This window comes from Phacochoerus africanus, chromosome 15 (assembly GCF_016906955.1).
Source record: "Phacochoerus africanus isolate WHEZ1 chromosome 15, ROS_Pafr_v1, whole genome shotgun sequence".
Classification (NCBI taxonomy): Eukaryota; Metazoa; Chordata; class Mammalia; order Artiodactyla; family Suidae; genus Phacochoerus; species Phacochoerus africanus.
The window spans coordinates 76,552,057-76,563,306 of NC_062558.1; the positions used below are offsets into that span (position 1 = coordinate 76,552,057).

Consider the following 11,250-nt stretch of genomic DNA (forward strand, 5'->3'; position numbering starts at 1 on the left):
CAGAAACTTACTTTTTGTAAAATAAAAGCCAAGCCTGGTTTCAGATTTCATAGACTTGCTGGTTGCGATTATTCATACCTATTTAATCATTAATGTATTCATGCTTCATTAGGAAAAGGAAGAGGAGAGAGCCTATTTAGTTTGCTTGCCTACTTGCTTCCTTCCTTATTTCCTCCCTTCATCCCTCCCCTTCTCCCTCCTTGGATTTCTAAGCAAATACAGTGTAATTATGGTGTTGAAAATGGAAATGGAAAAAGAAAGGGCTAGAATAGAAAAGTCATTGGCCTACCAGTCAGAAGATCTTTTCCCACTCCATGCTAGCTCTGCAACTCTGTGAATATCATGATTAGACCTCATTAAAGAGAGGAACCACCTCACATTTGATTTTTTTTTCCTTCTGTAGTGAATAGATCAGTACCTCATACAAAAATGTTTGTTAATATTATCTTTCTAGGTCTCAAATTCCACATTTATAAGTTGCAGGCACCAAGCTTACCCATGGTGCCATGAGGTCAAATATGAGATAATATATGTGAGAGGATTTTGTTAACCATAGATAATTTACACCTACCTAAAGAATTGTCTTTTTGAGAGAGTACTGAAATTACGGGAAGAATATTAATATTGATACAGTAGAAACATCAAAACTCAATTCCCGGCCTGGGGAACAGGAGGCATGGACTCTTCCACTTTGCTGTGACATTCTAGAGTGCAGTTTTCTCTTTTCGTAACTTTGGAAAGCGTAGAACTGTGTGTGAATGTGAGCTGCAATTTTAGTGCAAAGCAGACCCTGTTGACATTGACAACTTCTAGAACTCCGAGTGTTCTTACTTTTATCTTTTCCCATTAATGCAGCACACATTCATTGAAGCATGCAAGATACTATGCTAGATGCTATATCCCATTTTACTATATCAGCTCTTCTCTAATCCAATGTGCTCCCCTTCTTTGAATTTTTTTATTGATTGAATTTCTGTGATAACTGTACTAAAGGACATCCTTGAGGGATATTTGAAATATACACATGACTAATTCTGACTGTGGCTTATTTTGATTTAGAAGAAGTTTGACCTACTGTAGCTAACAAAATGTCACAGTTAAGACTAACAGGATTCGAAAACAAAAGCTTTACTTCTGGTGCTTTTTAAAAAATTCTTTGGCAGCTGAGACCAGCTGACTTTGTATTAAATTCTCAAAACATAATTTTTAGATTTCTGGAAACATATGCTACTCAGAGAAGAGGATATTGAATCAAAGAATTATTTACTCTTTTTCCTTTTCAGTCATTCTCAGAACTTCATGCCCTTTTGAGCTTAGTATTGACACCCATGCAGCTGTTCTGCCTTTGCCCAATGGGAACAAATAAAACTTGGATGCTAGGAGGAAGGTGTATGGGGCTTATATTATTAGGATAATGGTATTTTTAGTTATACCTTTGTATTTGCACATTTGAAATGCTATATTTTTTTTCCTCAGTTGTTCATTACTAAAGGGAAAAAATGACCAATTAAAATGGCAAGATCACAGATCAATTATAGATCAGTATTTGAATAAGCATGATAATAATTAGATTAATTCTAAACCTTTCGTTTTTTTGTCTAATAAAGATTATTATTACTCATAAACTCATTTGTAGCATTTAGAATTCCAAGAATAAAATGGTGGATGTTGGCTTCAAACTTTCGGTTGCCCAAATAAGAACTTAAGTTTCTAGGATTTATAGACTCCTCCTTTTTAAAAAAGAACTGTTCTTTTCCTTTGGCTCAGCATTGAAGGTGGGATTCCCTATAGTGGATGAGTGGATGACTCTGCCTTGCTATTATCACTGGCTAAGCAACCCTGGAATAGCAACTCTTGATTTAAGGCATACTTTTTGTTTGTTTGTTTGTTTTTTTAATGTAATCCTTTTCTTTCAGACCTCTTAAGCCATGAAAATGCAGCAACACTGAACGATGTAAAGACACTGGTCCAGCAGCTATACACCACGCTGTGCATTGAGCAGCACCAGTTAAACAAGGAGAGAGAGCTCATCGAAAGATTAGAAGATCTCAAAGAACAACTGGCGCCCCTGGAAAAGGTGCAAATTCAAATTTCAGACTTTCTCTACCAGTATTTTTCCCAGAGCATATGTGTTTGCTTTTTTCTCCCCCTCCAAGTTTTATGTGGTTGAGTTGTGTCAGTCATTAGAAATGTTTTGATAGGAGTTCCTGTAGTGGCTCAGCAGTAACAAACTCGACTAGTATCCATGAGGACACAAGTTCAATCCCTGGTCTCATTCAGTGGGTTAAGGATCCGCCGTTGCTGTGAGCTGTGGTATAGGTCCCAGATACAGCTCAGATCCTACATTGCTGTGGCCGTAGTGTAGGCTGGCAGCTACACTCCGATTCAACCCCTGGCCTGTGAATTTCCATATGCTGAGGGTGCTGCTCTAAAAAGACAAAAAAAGGAAAAAAGAAAAGTGATAAATTAAATTTGAAGAGCTGTTGTGCAGGGGTATGAGATTTAAATTTGGTGTTTTCAAAATGTAAAGAATTTTTTTAATGCACAAGCTATAACTAATTACTATCTATCCTTTATTGAATATTTACTATGTGCCAGGACTTGTCCTGAGTATTTTACCCATATTCTCCTATTTAATCCTCAGAATAACTGATGAATGAAATTATGGTGATTTGCAAATTGGACCCTAAACTTAGCCATTCTGAATCCATAGTCCGTGCTCTGACTCACTATGCTGTTTTGCCCCATGGTAGACCTTTTGAATAAAAATTGATGACAGATTGAATCTTGTATGCTACAGTGAGAGAACATCAGTGTGTTTTCATTTCCTTCTTTCAGAAACAGTAATTTTGTGGTTGAATAAAGACCTGTTGAAACTAACTTATTCACTCCCATTGTTTCACATATTTTCAGCAGCTTCTATGGTGAAACATAAAACACAAGTGTCCAAAAAAGGTTTATTCCTATAAAGTATTCAGTGAAACGTATAGATACCATTTAGGAAGATAAACTGTGTTCCACTAGAATTGAGACCAACTTTTATCTTGATTATGAAATCTGTTTCTTTAGTAAACATAAAACAGTTTAAGATTGGCTCTGTATCGGAGTTCCCATGGTGGCACAGCAGACACGAATCCAACTAGTATCCATGAGGATGTGGGTTCAATCCCTGGCCTTGCTCAGCAGGTCAGGGATCAGACGTTGCTGTGAGTTGTGGTGTAGGTCGCAGATGCGGCTTGGATCCTTCATTGCTGTGGCTGAAGTGAGGCCGGCAGCTCTAGTTCCATATGCCGCAGGTGCGGCCCAAAAAGCAAAAAATTTTAAAATAATATAAAATAAAATTGGCTGTATGTCAAAATGCCTTACAATTGACCAATACTGTGCCCTATAGGTACGAATTGAGATTAGCAGAAAAGCTGAGAAGAGGACCACTTTGGTGCTATGGGGTGGACTTGCCTACATGGCCACACAGTTTGGCATCTTGGCCCGGCTTACCTGGTGGGAATATTCCTGGGACATCATGGAGCCAGTCACCTACTTCATCACTTATGGAAGTGCCATGGCAATGTATGCATATTTTGTAATGACACGCCAGGTAAGAATTCCTCTTCAAGTAACTTTATATCAGATAGTAGTGAAATGTTGGTTGTCAAAGTTGTTCTTTTTTCTCTCATAGTCTTTCTAAGGCCAGGTCCCTTTAAGTACTCATTTATCTTTTATACACATACACACATAGTTGCACATGCACATGCATGCCAGTTACATATCAGGCACTATTCTAGGTGCTAGAGATGGAGACATAAGACTTGGCTTTGGCCCCCTATCGAGCAAACAGACTGTTAAGAGAGCCATGTAAACCATTAAATTCATAAAAATATTACAGTAAGATACAGAATAAGAAGGCAAAGGAGAGGAGTGGTCAGCCATAGGATGACTCATTCAGCTCAGTTTGCTTGGCTTTTTATATACTTTGTAATTAATTTAGCATTCCAATGGGATAGTCCCAAGAATCTTGCTTTTTACTGAATGTTTGGAATGGAGAGTTGGTGATAACTAATCAGGTAGTTAAACTAAACTCTGGGCTGCTTCTAAATATGTTAAGAGTATAATTGTTTGCTATTGTTGTTTTTACCTCATGGAAGAAAGGTGAAAATTAGATATCTAATCACTGTTCCATTCTTTATCAACCAAGGCTCATATATTAATATCAGCTTCTAGAACCAATTTTTATTGCTGGTGCTATTGTTTGTTTTGTTTTTTTTTTAGTAGCTTGGGAATCCATAGTGTCACTTTAAGAAGTATGAGGGATTTATTGTCACTTATTATCACCATGTATGATACAACCACAGAGCCAAGCTCCCTTGAGTAAAAATCATTCGAGGAGTTCCCATTGTGGCTCGGCAGGTTAAGGACCTGACGTTGTCTCTGTGAGGATGCAGGTTCGATCCCTGGCCTCACTTAGTGGGATAAGAATCCGGCATTGCCATAAGTTGCAGCATTGGTCACAGATGCAGCTTGGAGCTGGTGTTGCTGTGGCACAGGCCACAGCTGCAGCTCCAATTCCACCCCTAGTCAAGGAACTTCCAGGTACGGCTGTAAAAAGAAAAAAAAAATATCATTTGAAATAGCTGAGACATGAGAAACCTTCTCCATTTTCTTAAGTATCAGAAAGAAGAATATTGCTTCTCCTATATTTTTGTATGTCCGCTGTTGAACATAGGCATTTTGTTTCTGTTTTTGTTAGACCAATCATTATAAGCCTATTTGGGGGGGGGGGTGGAGAATGAAAGCCCAAGATGTTATTTAACCTTCCTGAACCTTCCAGTATGTCTGTGGAGAAGAGAGACAGTGAACCATTTGTGTCCTGTTATTGTTTGCCCAGAGTCTCTAGCACTTGGTACCATGTCTACCTGATACTCTTCACTCCACATGAACAGAACTGACAGCCAGATCAGCCTTCCCTAGTCACAGCTCTGGATGAAGCTCGCAATATATATCTGTCTATCTGTCTGTGTTTCTCACCCTCTTCCTCTCCCTCTCTATCTTTAATGGGTTCTTCTTATTGATAGAAGTACAGACTCCATAGCCTGATATTCCTAACTGGTTGCTGCCTTTTCCAAATGTGTATGTACTAAGTATTTTAAACACATCAAATTACAGTTGACCCTTGAACAGCGGGGGTTGGGGCATGAACCCTCTGAAAAGAAAAAGAAAAAAAAATTTTCATCTAAAACTTAGGTTGGCCCTTCATTTCCATGGTTCATCTGTATCCACATTTTTTCCATATCCATGGTTCTGAATCCGGGGATTCACCCAACTGAGGATCATGTAGTGCTGTAGTATCTACTATGGAAAAAAATCTGCCTGAAAGTGGACCTGTGCAGTTTAAGCCCACATTGCTCAAGGGTCGACTGTATATAGTCTTTTCTTTGTCTTTTTTTTTTGTCTTTTTTCTTTTTATTCCGCGGCATATGGAGGTTCCCAAGCTGGGGTCAAATCAAAACTGTAGCTACAGGCCTACACCACAGCCACTGCAACCCAGGATCTGAGCCTTGCCTTTGATCTGCACCACAGCTCACAGCAACACCAGATCATTAACCCACTGAGTGAGGCCAGGGATCAAATCTGTGTCCTCATGGATGCTCGTCAGATTTGTTTCTGCTGAGCCACCATGGAAATTCCTTTTTCTTTTCTTTTTTTTTAATGTAGTCTTTATTTCCCCCAAATGCTCCGAGTCTTCCACACTTGATTCCATATTTCATATCATTCTATTAACTGGGAAGGTTTTCCCTGTTGATCTATACCTGTTATATTTCAAGGTTTATTTAAATGTTTATCTTTCATGAACTTTTGATCACTCCCCTACAGCCAACTTTGATCTCCCTCTTCTGAATTTCTCTAGCACATTGTGCCATCTTGTATTGTAATTATTCATGTTCAACGTCTTTTCCCTTTTACTAGTCTATTATATCTTATGAGGCAAGGCTTTCAGGGTTTGATTTTTATTTTTCATTTTTTATTTCCTTACCATGCCTAATACAGTGCCTTATATCTTTAATAGCCTATCTGTCCTATTTAAATGCTGTACTTCTATGATTCCTAAACATTTTTGCTGCCCCCAAGTGACAAGTCGCAAAATAGCAGGAGTAAACAATTTTATGAACAGGAAAACATTAACCAAATAAAATGAAAATAGAAAGTTTCAGGAGTTCCTGTCGTGGCTCGGTGGTTAGCGAATCCAACTAGGAACCATGAGGTTGCGGGTTCCATCCCTGGCCTTGCTCAGTGGGTTAAGGATCTGGTGTTGGCTGTGGTCGTGGCATAGGCTGGCGGCTACAGCTCTGATTGGACCCCTAGCCTGGGAACCTCCATATGCTGCGGGTGTGGCTCTAAGACAAAAGACAAAAAAAAAAGATATATTTAACACAGTACATGTCAGTGGTATATCTTTATATGTGCTCCTGTGTATTGAATCTAACCAACAGTAAATGCTTACTTGTGAAGATAGTGTGCTAAGGACTAACAATTTAATTTCTCCTCCTTTATTTTTGTAGGAATATGTTTATCCAGAAGCCAGAGACAGACAATACTTACTATTTTTCCATAAAGGAGCCAAAAAGTCACGTTTTGACCTTGAGAAATACAATCAACTCAAAGATGCAATTGCTCAGGTAAGTTTTCCAAAAATGAAAGTAAATCCGGAGTTCCCGTCGTGGCGCAGTGGTTAACGAATCCGACTAGGAACCATGAGGTTGCGGGTTCGGTCCCTGCCCTTGCTCAGTGGGTTAACGATCCGGCGTTGCCGTGAGCTGTGGTGTAGGTTGCAGACGCGGCTCGGATCCCGTGTTGCTGTGGCTCTGGCATAGGCCGGTGGCTACAGCTCCGATTTGACCCCTAGCCTGGGAACCTCCATATGCCGCGGGAGTGGCCCAAAGAAATAGCAAAAAGCCAAAAAAAAAAAAAAAAAAAGAAGAAGAAAAGAAAGTAAATCCCAGCCCAATCTTGTGTGGTATCAGCAGAAGCAGCAGCTATAATCACAGCACTTAAATGTGCACCCTCGGAAAGAACCATCCAGTCCTCTTCTTCCTATGTAAATCATTCCTTGGTTGATAAAAACGGCTATTTTAGGATGGATGCCTCTCTAGAAAGTTTTATAACACAGTGTAGAAAGATGATGGATCAGAGTTCCCGTTGTGGCTCAGTGGAAATGAATCTGACTAGCATCCATGAGGACTCAGGTTCGATCCATGGCCTCGCTCAGTGGGTTAAAGATCTGACATTGCTGTGAGCTGTGGTGTAGGTCACAGATGCAGCTCGGATCTGGTGTGGCTGTGGCTGTGGTGTAGGCTAGCAGCTACAGCTCCGATTAAACCCCTACCTGGGAACCTCCATGTGCTACAGGTTCAGCCCTAAAAAGACAAAAAAAAAAAAAGAAAGAAAGAAAGATGATGGGTCATACCTCTCCTGTTAACACTAGCATATTAAAATTTTTAGACTTATTTTTACTTTTTTCATTTTGTTTCTTTAGAGTTTTCTCTCTTTTTTAAAATCTTTCTACAGTAATAGACCCAAAGATCTCTCACCCAAAATGTGTGGTAGCAGTGAAACAAAAATAAAATCCAGGTCAGAGAGAGATGACTAGAAATCTTTGCCTGGTACAGGTCAGAGATTATTGAGCTAGAAAATTTTTTTTTAAAAGATCGCTATTTTATTTTTCGTTGCTACCTATTTCAGATTTCTGAATGTGCCTCCCCCTCATTCTGATGTCTTTTTGGTGAAGAAATCCTTAGCTCTCTTCTCTGCAATCTTTTATGACTTGAGAGATTTCTTAAAGACTCTAGAAGCCCTCCCATTCTCTTTAATATTTAATTGCTTTTCTCTGGACCTTCTCCGTCCCTTTTTGGTGATGAAGTTGTACTTTGAATAGGCTCAATCCATCTTCCTGCGTTGGCCTAAGTGAAACCTAATCTTTTGTTGCTCACTATGGTAGTTCTCAACTGGAGGGAATGCATCAGACTCATCCCTGGAGCTATTAAAAATACAGATGCTTCAGCCCCACCCTAAGCCTTTTAATCCAGCACCTCAAGGGTGAACCCAAACAAGTGTGAGTTTTGAAAGTGCTGCAGTTTGACTGCACATCCCTGTTTTAAAAATGACTGACTGGTGAAAAACTTAACCACTAGATAGAGAACTCAAGTCGTGAGCAGCATAAATTTAAATTCTGGCTCCAGGCAGAAGTGTGTGGAAGGGCTTCTCCCTGGAGAAATGCCATCAAAGTGCATCAGATGCTCCCACATTCCTGACTCAGGGACCCTGAGTCCTGCCCTGTCAATTGCAGAGCCTTTTCTGGAGGTTCTGTTGACAGCTGAAACTGCTGGGATACACTTCCATTTCTGTCCTCCTTTGCTGTCCTGTTTGTTTAAAGCCCTTTGCCTGCGGCACTCTTATTTTGAGGGTGATAGAGAAGATCTCTTGGACTCAAAGTGATGCAGGAAAGACGATTTCCTTTTCTCAGGAGACAGTAATATCACTGAAAGCTTCACTAGCCAGTTTTTCTCACCTTTTGTTTCTATTTTAGGCAGAAATGGACCTGAAGAGACTGAGAGACCCATTACAAGTACATCTGCCCCTCCGACAAATTGGCGAAAAAGATTGATCTGCAAAGAGCCTCTGAATCCCGACAGAAAGAACACCTGTTTCTAACTATGGCCTTTTTATTAAAGCATTGCAGGTGGAAGCTGGGAGCCATGTCGGGGTTCAGAGTTTTTACCTTTAATTAAAAAACAAAACACAAAGGATCTTAGGAAAGAAAAGGATGTTAAAATCTGAGGATCAGGGTTTGTGGAATATAAGCTCAAAGGGCTTAGTATTATCTTAATCGAGCATCTCAGTTTCTGGATGAAAATGATGCATTATATAGTTGAGAAATTCACAAAGAGAAAATGATGCTGGGCGTGTTTGTTTCTTGCATCTTCTTTGCAGGGTCAGCAAAACAGTAACACACCAGCACCCGACTCAGCTCTAATTTTTTTTCAATTTAACTTTTCTTATTTTTGACATAGGAGTAACTAAATATACCAGAAAAGCAAATCCTTGAGATATGTGGTGGCAAACAGAGTCTGAGCCCATGTCATTAGCATTTATTTTAGATTGGACCCAGTCTCTGCAAAGTTACCAGGAATCTCTCCCATTTGTGCCCCTTTTCTTGACCACCCACACGTGTTGTTACACTAATTTTATCCATATGATAATTGGAACCAACTTATGGCTGTTTGATAATTGACACTTTGGATTATCCCTTAATACCTTCTTAAATGTCTATATATTCCAGTGCTCTGGATCAGTACCTAGAAATCATTGGCAACACTGCATGGGTTGTTTTGTTTTGTTGTTTTTTACTAATTAATCTTTAAGAGGAGGACAAATTTCCCTCCTTTATTTAACTATCCCGTTGATACTCCCCCCTCCCTCCACAGCTCAAGCCAGCGAGGGAGTGTTCAGCTGTATTACCAAATCAGGAAGATATAAGGTTTACAAATTGGCTAAAAATCATGGCTCTGTAGCCATTTTCAGAACCAGAATAACTTCACTGCTGTTAATCTGCTTGTGTGACAGCATTCCAGGCCAGCCAGATGGCACTGCCTTGTCTGGAGGCCTTGCTAGTCTCGCAGGACACACACACTTGCACACTGTTTGTGAGCCCTCCCACCCCCACGACCTCAGTAGTTGTAAGTCAAGTGTGTGGATCTCAAAGGGTGCAATTTATCTTTATACCAGAATACATTTCTATGGCTTCTTTCAGCTTACCCTCTTCACCCTATTTTTTCTTATCTTGAATTGAGAGAAAGAACGGTTAATCTTATACTCCATCAGAATATTTTCTACCGTAACTCCAGATGCCATCAACATTTGAAGAGTCAAGGGAATCTGTTCTAATATCCTGTTTTTGACTACTGTGGGGGCAGGCTGGAGAGGATGATAGGGCTTGCCACACAGCTGATTGATTGGCTGTTTTCTTTCACATGAGTCATCCCTCTTCGTCATGGCAAGGGGTTTCTTTCTCTTTTTCTTCCTCCTTTGGGATCCTTGTGTATGAAGAGAAACACTTTAAATGACAAACCCAGACTCCAGGTGCCTTGCAGAGGTCGAAGGTCAGCCAGGATTGCTGCTGCTGCTCCTGCCACCACCCCTTCCACTGGCATGACGGAATGAAAGGATGCATGTCTCCACTTCCCGTCCCTCCTCCCACTTCCTTCCCCGCCCGCCCCCGGTCCGTTCAACCCCCTTCCCTCATTTATTTCTGTTAAGTTGTGCGAATTATTTTTAAACCATTTATCCTGTTTGTACGCAGGGTTTTTAAGAAGAAACAGTACAATGCAATGAGCAAATTCTTGCAGGGTGTGGGAGGCAAGGGGGAGGGGAGGACATGGAGAAAAGTCCTTTAAACAAAATAGCAAAATACTGAACATGTGTAAAATCCTGTATCATTTATGAAATATGTATAAAAAGCAATGTACCTTCTGGAACAATAAATACTTATTCAATTTTTGAACTATAGCATCTCATTCTTTTTTTGTTTTGTTTTGATTTTGGTTTTTGGCTGCAAGTTCCTGGGCCAGGGATCAAACCCCAGCCACAGCAGTGACAACGCCAGATCTTTAACCCCCTGAGCCACAAGGGAACTCCTACAGCATCTCATTCTTGGACTCAAGAAAGTTGTTTGAGGATGAGCCAAGATCAAATGCTCATTATTCTAAGAGTTTATATCAAATTTATAATGATCACCAAGTAGGAATATATTACATGTCACCTCATCCGTCAAAGGTACATCAAAAAGCATGTTAAATGTCTGCATTAAATGCAGTGTGAGATGTACCGAGAGCTTCCACAGCTGTGGTCCAGCCTCCTGGCAGCTCACAGCAACCTAACACAGACATCCCTAAGGTTTGTAAGGTTTAAGACAGTAAGATTGAAAATATTAAGCCATTGTTTGCAATCAACAAACCGAATAATGGGAGTTCCTGATAGGGGGTTAAGAACCCAGTGAGTATCCATGATGCAAGTTCGATCCCTGGCCTCACTCAGCATGGCTGTGAGCTGTGGTGTAGATCTCAGACTTAGCTTGGATCTGGCATTGCTGTGGCTGTGGCTCAGGCTGGCAGCTGCATCTCTGCTTTGACCCCTGCCTGGGAATTTCCATATGCTGTGGGTGAGACCCTAAAAAACCCACACAAAAAAGCAACCACGCAC

The 11,250-nt window shown here is 40.3% G+C and overlaps 1 protein-coding gene across 1 annotated transcript in view; it reads left to right on the top strand.

Moving 5' to 3' along the window:
* MCU (mitochondrial calcium uniporter) overlaps positions 1 to 10,552 on the top strand; it is a 193,918-nt gene extending 183,366 nt beyond the window's left edge. The window contains exons 5-8 of the mRNA XM_047759565.1: positions 1,917 to 2,077; positions 3,392 to 3,595; positions 6,555 to 6,671; positions 8,579 to 10,552. Coding sequence (XP_047615521.1) covers positions 1,917 to 2,077; positions 3,392 to 3,595; positions 6,555 to 6,671; positions 8,579 to 8,656 — 560 coding nt within the window. The 3' untranslated portion in view covers positions 8,657 to 10,552. The remainder of the gene's footprint in view (positions 1 to 1,916; positions 2,078 to 3,391; positions 3,596 to 6,554; positions 6,672 to 8,578) is intronic.
* The last annotated feature ends 698 nt before the right edge of the window (positions 10,553 to 11,250 follow it).